At 45.9% G+C, this 12,500-nt stretch overlaps 1 protein-coding gene across 6 annotated transcripts in view; it reads right to left on the bottom strand.

Moving 5' to 3' along the window:
* LOC124039494 (RAB11-binding protein RELCH homolog) overlaps positions 1 to 12,500 on the bottom strand; it is a 74,243-nt gene that overhangs the window by 824 nt on the left and 60,919 nt on the right. For 5 of the 6 annotated variants that reach the window (XM_046355514.1, XM_046355515.1, XM_046355516.1 and 2 more), the window contains 5 exons: positions 8,565 to 8,703; positions 8,332 to 8,448; positions 5,769 to 5,857; positions 5,497 to 5,567; positions 1 to 264 (listed from right to left, as the gene is read on the bottom strand). The exon at positions 1 to 264 is cut by the window's left edge and continues 824 nt beyond it. In XM_046355514.1, the coding sequence (XP_046211470.1) occupies positions 144 to 264; positions 5,497 to 5,567; positions 5,769 to 5,857; positions 8,332 to 8,448; positions 8,565 to 8,703 (537 nt within the window). In that variant the 3' untranslated portion in view covers positions 1 to 143. Of the gene's footprint in view, positions 265 to 5,496; positions 5,568 to 5,768; positions 5,858 to 8,315; positions 8,449 to 8,564; positions 8,704 to 12,500 lie in introns of all 6 variants that reach the window. The other variant, XR_006839582.1, reaches the window with a different exon arrangement.

Genomic DNA, 12,500 nt, shown 5'->3' with positions numbered 1-12,500 from the left:
AGTGAAGGATGCAATCAGAAGGCGTTCGAGCAGAGACCCTGACCTGGCCAATCGTTGGAGCCTGGGTTGGCGCTCCCAGACAATGGAGGCTCATGGGATATGTAGTGTGCTTGCTGCTAGGAGGTTCGGCAGTGGAAGAAGGATCACTTCTTTCTCTGGAAAACGTTGGCCAGCATGGCGCCGGACGTGGTCAGCTGACCCATCTTACTCAGGAACTTGGTCTTGGCGTCTTCCCCAACTAGACTGGCAGCGATGGACACAGATCTACAGCAACACACAGTTTGAACACATATAAATATGTATTAGCAGTTAAACATAGCATCATCATTGGTCGACAGATACACAATATGGTTATATTGATGATAGCCTGTACAATGGGATATATAATATAGTGTACACGTGGATATAGATTATATTATATAGTGTACACTGGGATATAGATTTTATTATAGAGTGTACACTGGGATATAGATTATATTATATACTGCACACTGGTATATACTGTAGATTACAAACTAAGCAAAAAATAAACGTCCATTTTTCAGGACCCTGTCCAAATAACGTCATAGATCTTCATTGTAAAGGGTTTAAACACTGTTTCCCATGCTTGTTCAATGAACCATAAACAATGAATGAACATGCACCTGTGGAACGGTCGTTAAGACACTAACAGCTTACAGACGGTAGGCAATTAAGGTCACAGTTATGAAAACTAAAGAGGCCTTTCTAATTACTCTGAAAAACACCAAAAGAAAGATGCCCAGGGTCCCTGCTCATCTGCGTGAATGCGCCTTAGGCATGCTGCAAGGAGACATGAGGACTGCAGATGTGGCCAGGGCAATAAATTGCAACGTCCGTACTGTGAGACGCCTAAGACAGAGCTACAGGGAGACAGGACGGACAGCTGATCGTCCTCGCAGTGCCAGACCACGTGTAACAACACCTGCACAGGATCGGTACATCCAAACATCACACCTGCGGGACAGGTAAGGATGACAACAACTGCCCGAGTTACCCCCCTGAATGCACAACCCCTCCATCAGTGCTCAGACTGTCCCCAATAGGCTGAGAGAGGCTGGACTGAGGGCTTGTAGGCCTGTTGTAAGGCAGGTCCTTACCAGACATCACCGGCTACAATGTTGCTTATGGGCACAAACCCACCGTCGCTGGACCAGACAGGACTGTCAAAAAGTGAAGAGTCAAGGTTTTCTCACCAGGGGTGATGGTCGGATTCGCATTTATCGTCAAAGGAATGAGCGTTACACGAGGCCTGTACTCTGGAGTGGGATCGATTTGGAGGTGGAGGTTCCATCATGGTCTGGGGGAGTTGTGTCACAGCATCATCAGACTGAGCTTGTTGTCATTGCAGGCAATCTCACCACTGTGCGTTACAGGGAAGACATCCTCCTCCCTCATGTCGTATCCTTCCTGCAGGCTCATCCTGACATGACCCTCCAGCATGACAATGCCACCAGCCATACTGCTCATCCTGATATGACCCTCCAGCATGACAATGCAACTAGCCATACTGCTCATTCTGTGCGTGACTTACTGCAAGACAGGAATGTCAGTGTTCTGCCATGGCCAGTGAAGAGCCCGGATCTCAATCCCACAGAGCACGTCTGGGACCTGTTGGATTCGAGGGTGAGTAGAAAGGTCTCTTTAGTGTCCTAAGTTTTCATAACTGTGACCTTAATTGCCTAAGGTCTGTAAACTGTTAGTGTCTTAACGACCGTTCCACGGGTGCATGAATTGTTTATGGTTCATTGAACAAGCATGGGAAACAGTGTTTAAACACTTTACAATGAACATCTATGACGTTATTTGGATTTTTACGAATTATCTTTGAAAGACAGGGTGCTGAGTTTAGATTATATACTGCACAATGGTATAGATTATGCATGGCGTATACCAAACATTAAGAACACATTCCTAATATTGAGGACTCTTTTTCTGCTCTCGGAACTGCCTCAATTCGTCGGGGCATGGACTCTACAAGTTGCCGAAAGCGTTCCATAGGGATGCTGGCCCATGTTGAATCCAATGCTTCCCACAGTTGTGTCAAGTTGGCTGGATGTCCATTGGGTGGTGGACCATTTTTGATACACACGGGAAACTGTTGAGCTTGAAAAAACCCAGCAGCGTTGCAGTTCTTGACACACCCCATTCAAAGGAACTTAAATCTCTTGTCTGGCCCATTCACCCTCTGAATGGCACTCGTACACAATCCATGTCTCAAGGTTTAAAAATCCTTCATTAACCTGTCTCCTCCCCTTCATCTACACTGATTGAAGTGGATTTAACAAGTGACATCAGTAAGGGATCACAGCTTCCACCTGGATTCACCTGGTCAGTCTATGTCATGGAAAGAGCAGGTGTTCCTAATGTTTTGTATGAGAAAGTTAGACGCACAAATATCCTACCCCCAAGTCATGCTAACCTCTCACCATTACAATAACAGGGGAGGTCAGCATGTCTTGGGGGGTATGATATTTGTGGGTCTAACTTTCTCACTCATTATTCAGGACTATCTGTAATCATGGTAGCATCCACATTAATGTAAAAGTGTTAGGAAACATATTTCATTTTTATTTACAATAAAAGTGACTCCAAAATAATGTAATCATTGCACCCTAGGAGGAATATGGGAACAAATTCTTAAATTTTGACTACTTTCATACACAAGTGAAGTTGTCCCAATACTTTTGGACCCCTAAAATGGGGGGGGGACTATGTACAAAAAGTTCTGTAATTTCTAAATTATTCACCCGGTATGGATGAAAATACCCTCAAATTAAAGCTGCTAGTCCGCACTTCAACCTCATAGTCAATGTATCACTTCAGAGTACCAAGACAATATATTTGGAGCTGACTGTAGATAGCCTGAAGAATGGGAAATGATTACATAGGTACACTGAATGGTTTTTACAGGCCATCATTCATCTAGAATGTTTTGTATATAGTCTCAATATTCTTGGTCTCCCTAAACATCCAATTCAGAGAGGTGGTGCTGTTAACAGTCCGATTATAACATTCTCATTTCTTTGCCGTGACCTTGACCATATAACTAGACTGGTAAAAACAGTTGCTTAAGTGTTAACAATAAAAGTTCCTTCTGTTCTCTACTGACTGACAGTTAAGAGAGTTCCCCTTTTTCTCCCTCTCTGCCTAACTGGGGTTGAACAACAGCAGATAGGACGCAGTAACAACATCACAACGACATATGGTCAATACTGGAATGAAAGTTATGAGCCACTGTAAAATGCTGGAGGTGAGCTGCTTAGTCGTAACATGGTTGTTGAGAGACGTGATAAAACAAGCCCATATCGGGGATGGATCCTGTCATTAGACATCACTGTTGTCTCTGACACTGTGCATTGTGATGACAGAGATTCTAGTTATAACTGTTGTCTCTGACACTGTGCATTGTGATGACAGAGATTCTAGTTATAACTGTCGTCTCTGACACTGTGCATTGTGATGACAGAGATTCTAGTTATAACTGTCGTCTCTGACACTGTGCATTGTGATGACAGAGATTCTAGTTATAACTGTCGTCTCTGACACTGTGCATTGTGATGACAGAGATTCTAGTTATAACTGTCGTCTCTGACACTGTGCATTGTGATGACAGAGATTCTAGTTATAACTGTTGTCTCTGACACTGCATTACGACATGATGATGACATTCTATGAAGAGAAAAACAGCCTAAAAACAATTAAGGTAGAAAACTATTGTGTGTGTGTTGCTCGGCTACAGCCTCAGAGTTCAAATGTTGAAATGTTGATGCACACACATCCCTCCTCCTCTGACCCACACTATGGCTGTACTCCTCCCTAAACTACTCCTCCTATCACCCACACTACGGCTGTACTCCTCCCTAAACTCCCCTCACCCACACTACGGCTGTTACTCCTCCCTAAACTCCCCTCCTCCTCTGACCCACACTACGGCTGTACTCCTCCCTAAACTACTCCTCCTATCACCCACAATACGGCTGTACTCCTCCCTAAACTCCCCTCCTCCTATCACCCACACTACGGCTGTACTCCTCCCTAAACTCCCCTCCCCCTATCACCCACACTACGGCTGTACTCCTCCCTAAACTCCCCTCCTCCTATCACCCACACTACGGCTGTACTCCTCCCTAAACTCCTCTCCCCCACACTACGGCTGTACTCCTCCCTAAACTACTCCTCCTATCACCCACACTACGGCTGTACTCCTCCCTAAACTACTCCTCCTATCACCCACACTACGGCTGTACTCCTCCCTAAACTCCCCTCCCCCACACTACGGCTGTACTCCTCCCTAAACTTGTCTCACCCACACTACGGCTGTACTCCTCCCTAAACTACTCCTCCTATCACCCACACTACGGCTGTACTCCTCCCTAAACTACTCCTCCTATCACCCACACTACGGCTGTACTCCTCCCTAAACTACTCCTCCTATCACCCACACTACGGCTGTACTCCTCCCTAAACTCCCCTCCTCCTATCACCCACACTACGGCTGTACTCCTCCCTAAACTCCCCTCCCCCACACTACGGCTGTACTCCTCCCTAAACTACTCCTCCTATCACCCACACTACGGCTGTACTCCTCCCTAAACTACTCCTCCTATCACCCACACTACGGCTGTACTCCTCCCTAAACTCCCCTCCCCCACACTACGGCTGTACTCCTCCCTAAACTCCCCTCCCCCACACTACGGCTGTACTCCTCCCTAAACTTGTCTCACCCACACTACGGCTGTACTCCTCCCTAAACTACTCCTCCTATCACCCACACTACGGCTGTACTCCTCCCTAAACTACTCCTCCTATCACCCACACTACGGCTGTACTCCTCCCTAAACTACTCCTCCTATCACCCACACTATGGCTGTACTCCTCCCTAAACTACTCCTCCTATCACCCACACTACGGCCGTACTCCTCCCCAAACTCTCCTCCTCCACACTACGGCTGTACTCCTCCCTAAACACCTCTCACCCACACTACGGCTGTACTCCTCCCTAAACTACTCCTCCTATCACCCACACTACGGCTGTACGCCTCCCTAAACTCCCCTCCTCCTCTCACCCACACTACGGCTGTACTCCTCCCTAAACTACTCCTCCTATCACCCACTACTCCTCCTATCACCCACACTGTTTTCTGAAGCCAGGAAACCAGAGGGTCATGTGACTGTGACCCGGCAAGTCCTGCGTAGCTCAGTTTGCTAGAGCAAGGAGCTTGCAGCGCCAGGGTGGTGGGTTTGATTCACCAGGGGGACCAGTACAGAAAATATAAACAAATGTATGCAGTCACTACAGTAAGTCGCTTTGGATAAGAGCCTCTGTTAAATGACAAAATAAATAAAATAAAGAGACTCATGTTTGGGATCCAAACCAGCAGGCTAGGAAAGTGTGTGTGTGTGTGTACGTTTTGAATGCTCTGACATAGCACACAGACACATGGCGCTGTTTTAATGGTGTGTGTTAGTACTCACCCCTCAGCCTGTCCGATCCCTCTGTTCTCTACCTTGGTTTCCCCCTCCTTGATCATAGAGCTCAGGATCACCTGCAACAAAACACACAGCGGAAAATATGCCAGATTGCTGTGGAAAGTATGCCTGGTGAGTCTCCCTTCTGGAGACATCACGCCTTGTGGTGAGTGATCTGGGACAGGGAATCAGCTGGTCTTTAGCTGGCATGGGAAACAGGTCAGTTGATGGGAGTTTGGAAGAGCTACTGTATGGTCAATGTCAGAGTGCGTATGTACCTCGTGTTCAGGAGATAGCTGTTCCATGTCCGCCCTCAGACACCTCAGTCCAGGCAGGAAGTGATTCACCATAACCTCCTCTGAGATGACTGGAACAGGAAGTCAAGGAGGACAACCAAACACTAACAGAGTTGAAAAAAACTTACCAGACATCTAAATACTAACACAGGGGTTTAACAACACATATTGGACAACCAAACACTAACAGAGTTTAAATAAATGTTTTACTAGACAACTGAGGACTAACACAGAGTTTAACTACACTAATATTGGACAACCAGACACCAACACAGTTTTACAAAACCTAGTGACCAACTGAACACTTACAGCACAGAGTTTAACAACAATGAACACTTGACAACCAAACACTAACACAAGCAGGTAAGATTCGTGAGGATGGTGCATGACTACATTACCCAGAGGGCCACAGTACTTCCACTGGCTCGTCGCACACTGATGATGTCACAGCTTCAGACTCTGATAGTGAGCGATCTGTCAGGGGTTTAGCCACTGTGACCAAAGCCACATGAGACCCCTAGTATAACCTGATTTAATCACACAGTACCAAGCCTCAGACAGCTGGTTGAGGCTTGGTACCAAGCCTCAGCCAGCTGGGTGGGTGTGGGTGTATGAAGGTCACCAGGTGGTGGGTATGTGGTGGGTGGGTGGTGGGTAAGGGTGTATGAAAATCACCAGGTGGTGGGTATGTGATGGGTGGGTAAGGGTGTATGAAAGTCACCAAAGAGGAGGTTAGGGAGGTCTCTGAGCTGTGAAATATGCCCTTGTGGAACCACACCATTTTGGGAACACATTCAGGGAAGGACGTGCATGCATGCCCACGCTCTGAGCCCTATGCTGGGAACTCTGACCAAAGGCTTGGAGCCAGCTCTCCCTCTCTCATTTTCTCTCCTGGCTTCTCCCTCTCTAAGGCAGGCTGTGGTCTCTTTCTCTCTGTCGCACTCCTTCTCTCTGTGGGCTGTGGTCTGTCTCTAACTCCCTCCCTCTCAGTCAACCCTGTAATCAGCCTACAGTGCCAAAATGGAGAGTTTATTTTCCTTTTTCCACTCACCAACGGGATAGGCAACCACCACACACACACACACACACACACACACACACACACACACACACACACATACACACACACACACACACACACACACACACACACACACACACACACACACACACACACACACACACACACACACACACACACACATATATACAAAGATCAAAGCTGATGCCAAAGACCAAAGATAACATGGTTGACATCAGCTAGAAAAGTTTGAAGGCACACAAACATAGAAATAATTTTCTATTATAGCTGTATGTTTGTTTTTTTGCCTTCAAACTTTTTTATCTGATGTCAACCATATATATATATATATATAAATAACAAAACAGGGCAGGGCAAGTTAAGCCCAGAACCACAAATAGTGAACTTTTAACCCCCTGTCGCGTAGGACCCACTGACTCCGGCAACCTAGGCTGACTCCGGCAACCTAGGCTGACTCCGGCAACCTAGGCTGACTCCGGCAACCTAGGCTGACTCCGGCAACCTAGGCTGACTCCGGCAACCTAGGCTGACTCCGGCAACCTAGGCTGACTCCGGCAACCTAGGCTGACTCCGGCAACCTAGGCTGACTCCGGCAACCTAGGCTGACTCCGGCAACCTAGGCTGACTCCGGCAACCTAGGCTGACTGACTCCGGCAACCTAGGCTGACTCCGGCAACCTAGGCTGACTCCGGCAACCTAGGCTGACTCCGGCAACCTAGGCTGACTCCGGCAACCTAGGCTGACTCCGGCAACCTAGGCTGACTCCGGCAACCTAGGCTGACTCCGGCAACCTAGGCTGACTCCGGCAACCTAGGCTGACTCCGGCAACCTAGGCTGACTCCGGCAACCTAGGCTGACTCCGGCAACCTAGGCTGACTCCGGCAACCTAGGCTGACTCCGGCAACCTAGGCTGACTCCGGCAACCTAGGCTGACTCCGGCAACCTAGGCTGACTCCGGCAACCTAGGCTGACTCCGGCAACCTAGGCTGACTCCGGCAACCTAGGCTGACTCCGGCAACCTAGGCTGACTCCGGCAACCTAGGCTGACTCCGGCAACCTAGGCTGACTCCGGCAACCTAGGCTGACTCCGGCAACCTAGGCTGACTCCGGCAACCTAGGCTGACTCCGGCAACCTAGGCTGACTCCGGCAACCTAGGCTGACTCCGGCAACCTAGGCTGACTCCGGCAACCTAGGCTGACTCCGGCAACCTAGGCTGACTCCGGCAACCTAGGCTGACTCCGGCAACCTAGGCTGACTCCGGCAACCTAGGCTGACTCCGGCAACCTAGGCTGACTCCGGCAACCTAGGCTGACTCCGGTAACCTAGGCTTGACCTAGGTCATGTTATTCCAAAGACAGAATCTGAGAAACGGCTCTAAAAAAGTTACTCAACTTGGTACATGTAGCCGTTTGCCTCAATGAATAAAGGGTGAGCTAAGTTTTGAACACACCGTAGCAGGACACACACACACACACGTTGGTGGTACAGAAGGTGAAGGACACAGCAGCATGAGAGAGCGCTGTAGGCCTCAAACAGCTGAGTAGCGATGTCCATCCTCTTCCTCTCTGTAGTCTGGGCGTTGTTGTCCAACGCCAGCTTGTGGAGGTGGGGGAGCACAACTGAAAGATGAAAAACACACTATTACTCTGTGTGTGTGTGTGTGTGTGTGTGTGTGTGTGTGTGTGTGTGCCACTTTTTTGTGTGTGCCTTTGCATTAGTGTGTGACTGTACTGACACTCGTCTCTGAAGCGTGGCTCAGCGTTGGGTCCGACCCGGCCAAAGGTCCTGATGATCTCCATGTGTAGAGAGTGTTGGTCCTGGTACTGTGGGTCCTCCAGGAACGACGCCAGCTGCATCTTCACACGCTCCAACAGCTGGTACATACAAACACATTAATATACACACAGTCATATATATATATATATATATATATATATATTTATGTATATATATACACACACACACACAGTGCCTTGCGAAAGAATTCGGCCCCCTTGAACTTTGCGACATTTTGCCACATTTCAGGCTTCAAACATAAAGATATAAAACTGTATTTTTTTGTGTAGAATCAACAACAAGTGGGACACAATCATGAAGTGGAACGACATTTATTGGTTATTTCAAACTTTTTTAACAAATCAAACTGAAAAATTGGGCGTGCAAAATTATTCAGCCGCTTTACTTTCAGTGCAGCAAACTCTCTCCAGAAGTTCAGTGAGGATCTCTGAATGATCCAATGTTGACCTAAATGACTAATGATGATAAATACAATCCACCTGTGTGTAATCAAGTCTCCATATAAATGCACCTGCACTGTGATAGTCTCAGAGGTCCGTTAAAAGCGCAGAGAGCATCATGAAGAACAAGGAACACACCAGGCAGGTCCGAGATACTGTTGTGAAGAAGTTTAAAGCTGGATTTGGATACAAAAAGATTTCCCAAACTTTAAACATCCCAAGGAGCACTGTGCAAGTGATAATATTGAAATGGAAGGAGTATCAGACCACTGCAAATCTACCAAGACCTGGCCATCCCTCTAAAATTTCAGATCATACAAGGAGAAGACTGATCAGAGATGCAGCCAAGAGGCCCATGATCACTCTGGATGAACTGCAGAGATCTACAGCTGAGGTGGGACACTCTGTCCATAGGACAACAATCAGTCGTATATTGCACAAATCTGGCCTTTATGGAAGAGTGGCAAGAAGAAAGCCATTTCTTAAAGATATCCATAAAAAGTGTTGTTTAAAGTTTGCCACAAGCCACCTGGGAGACACACCAAACATGTGGAAGAAGGTGCTCTGGTCAGATGAAACCAAAATTGAACTTTTTGGCAACAATGCAAAACGTTATGTTTGGCGTAAAAGCAACACAGCTCATCACCCTGAACACAGCATCCCCACTGTCAAACATGGTGGTGGCAGCATCATGGTTTGGGCCTGCTTTTCTTCAGCAGGTACAGGGAAGATGGTTAAAATTGATGGGAAGATGGGTGGAGCCAAATACAGGACCATTCTGGAAGAAAACCTGATGGAGTCTGAAAAAGACCTGAGACTGGGACGGAGATTTGTCTTCCAACAAGACAATGATCCAAAACATAAAGCAAAATCTACAATGGAATGGTTCAAAAGTAAACATATCCAGGTGTTAGAATGGCCAAGTCAAAGTCCAGACCTGAATCCAATCGAGAATCTGTGGAAAGAACTGAAAACTGCTGTTCACAAATGCTCTCCATCCAACCTCACTGAGCTCGAGCTGTTTTGCAAGGAGGGATGGGAAAAAATGTCAGTCTCTCGATGTGCAAAACTGATAGACATACCCCAAGCGACTTACAGCTGTAATCGCAGCAAAAGGTGGCGCTACAAAGTATTAACTTAAGGGGGCTGAATAATTTTGCACGCCCAATTTTTCAGTTTTTGATTTGTTAAAAAAGTTTGAAATATCCAATAAATGTCGATCCACTTCATGATTGTGTCCCACTTGTTGTTGATTCTTCACAAAAAAATACAGTTTTATATCTTTATGTTTGAAGCCTGAAATGTGGCAAAAGGTCGCAAAGTTCAAGGGGGCCGAATACTTTCGCAAGGCACTGTATATATATATATATCCACATGAATACAGTCATAAATACACACAGTCATATAAACACACACATTAATATACAAACACAGTCATATATATACATATATGAGACATAGTCATATACACACACACACACACATTAATATACACACAATCATATATATGAGACAGTCATTTATACACACACACACTAAAAGTTTACATACACAGGTTGGAGTCATTAAAACTTGTTTTTCAACCACTCCACAAATTCCTTGTTAATTAACAAATGATAGTTTTCTATGATCTACTTTGTGCATGACACAACTCATTTTTCAAACAATTGTTTAGACAGATTATTTCACTGTATCACAATTCCAGTTGGTCAGAAGTTTACATACACTAAGTTGACTGTGCCTTTAAACAGCTTCAACAATTCCAGAAAATTATGTCATGGCTTCTGATAAATGATGTCAATTAGCCTGAGTCAATTGGAGGTGTACCTGTGGATGCATTTCAAGGCCTACCTTCAAACGCAGTGCCTCTTTGGTTGACATCATGGGAAAATCAAAAGAAATCAGCCAAGACCTCAGAAAAGAAATGTTGACCTCCACAAGTCTGGTTCATAATTGGAAGCCATTTCCAAACGCCTGAAGGTACCACATTCATCTGTACAAACAATAGTACACAAGTATAAACACCATGGGACCACGCAGCTGTCATACCGCTCAGGAAGGAGACGCGTTCTGTCTCCTGGAGTTGAATGTACTTTGGTGAGAAAAGTGAAAATCAATCCCAAAACAGCAGCAAAGGACCTTGTGAAGCTGCTGGAGGAAAAAGGTACAAAAGTCTCTATATCCACAGTAAAACGTGTCCTATATCAACATAACCTGAAAGGACGCTCAGCAAGGAAGAAGCCACTGCTCCAAAACCGCCATAAAAATGCCAGACTACGGTTTGCAACTGCACATGGGGACAAAGATTGTACTTTTTGTAGAAATGTCCTCTGGTCTGATGAAACAAAAATATAACTGTTTGGCTATAATGACCATCGTTATGTTTGGAGGAAGAGGGAGGATGCTTGCAAGCCGAAGAACACTATCCCAACCGTGAAGCACGGGGGTGGCAGCAGCATGTTGTGGGGGTTCTTTGCTGAAGCAGGGACTAGTGCACTTCACAAAATAGATCGCATCATGAGGCAGGAAAATTGTGTATACATTGAAGCAACATCTCAAGACATAAGTCAGGAATTTAAAGCTTGGTCGCAAATTGGGTCTTCCAAATGGACAATGACCCCAAGCATACTTCCAAAGTTGTGGCAAAATGGCTTAAGGAAAACAAAGTCAAGGTATTGGAGTGGCCATCACAAAGCCCTGACCTCAATCATATTGAATATTTGTGGGCAGAACTGAAAAAGTGTGTGTGAGCAAGGAGGCCTACAAAACTGACTCGCTCTGTCAGAAGGAATGTGCCAAAATCCACCCAACTTATTGTTGGAAGCTTGTGGAAGGCTACCCGAAACACTTGACCCAAGTGAAACAATTTAAAGGCAATGCTACCAAATACTAATTGCGTGTAGTCGTGGCCAAACTTTTTGAGAATGACACAAAACATTAATTTCCACAAAGTTTGCTGCTTCAGTGTCTTTAGATATTTTTGTCAGATGTTACTATGGAATACTGAAGCATAATAACAAGCATTTCATAAGTGTCAAAGGCTTTTATTGACAATTACATGTAGTTGATGCAAAGAGTTAATATTTGCAGCGTTGACCCTTCCTTTTCAAGACCTCTGCAATCTGCCCTGGCATGCTGTCAATTAACTTCTGGGCTACATCCTGACTGATGGCAGCCCATTCTTGCATAATCAATGCTTGGAGTTTGTCAGAGTTTGTCAGAATTTGAGGATTGACCACAAATTCTCAATGGGATTAAGGTCTGGGGAGTTCACTCACCATGGACCCAAAATATCAATGTTTTGTTCCCCAAGCCACTTAGTTATCACTTTTGCCTTATGGGAAGGTGCTCCATCATGCTGGAAAAGGCATTGCGCGTCACCAAACTGTTCCTGGATAGTTGGGAGAAGTTGCTCTTGGAGGATGTGTTGGTAC

Source organism: Oncorhynchus gorbuscha, linkage group LG07 (genome assembly GCF_021184085.1).
Source record: "Oncorhynchus gorbuscha isolate QuinsamMale2020 ecotype Even-year linkage group LG07, OgorEven_v1.0, whole genome shotgun sequence".
NCBI classification, from domain to species: Eukaryota; Metazoa; Chordata; class Actinopteri; order Salmoniformes; family Salmonidae; genus Oncorhynchus; species Oncorhynchus gorbuscha.
Note: the sequence above shows the minus strand (reverse complement) of the source record. Positions and strands in the feature narration are given on the sequence as shown.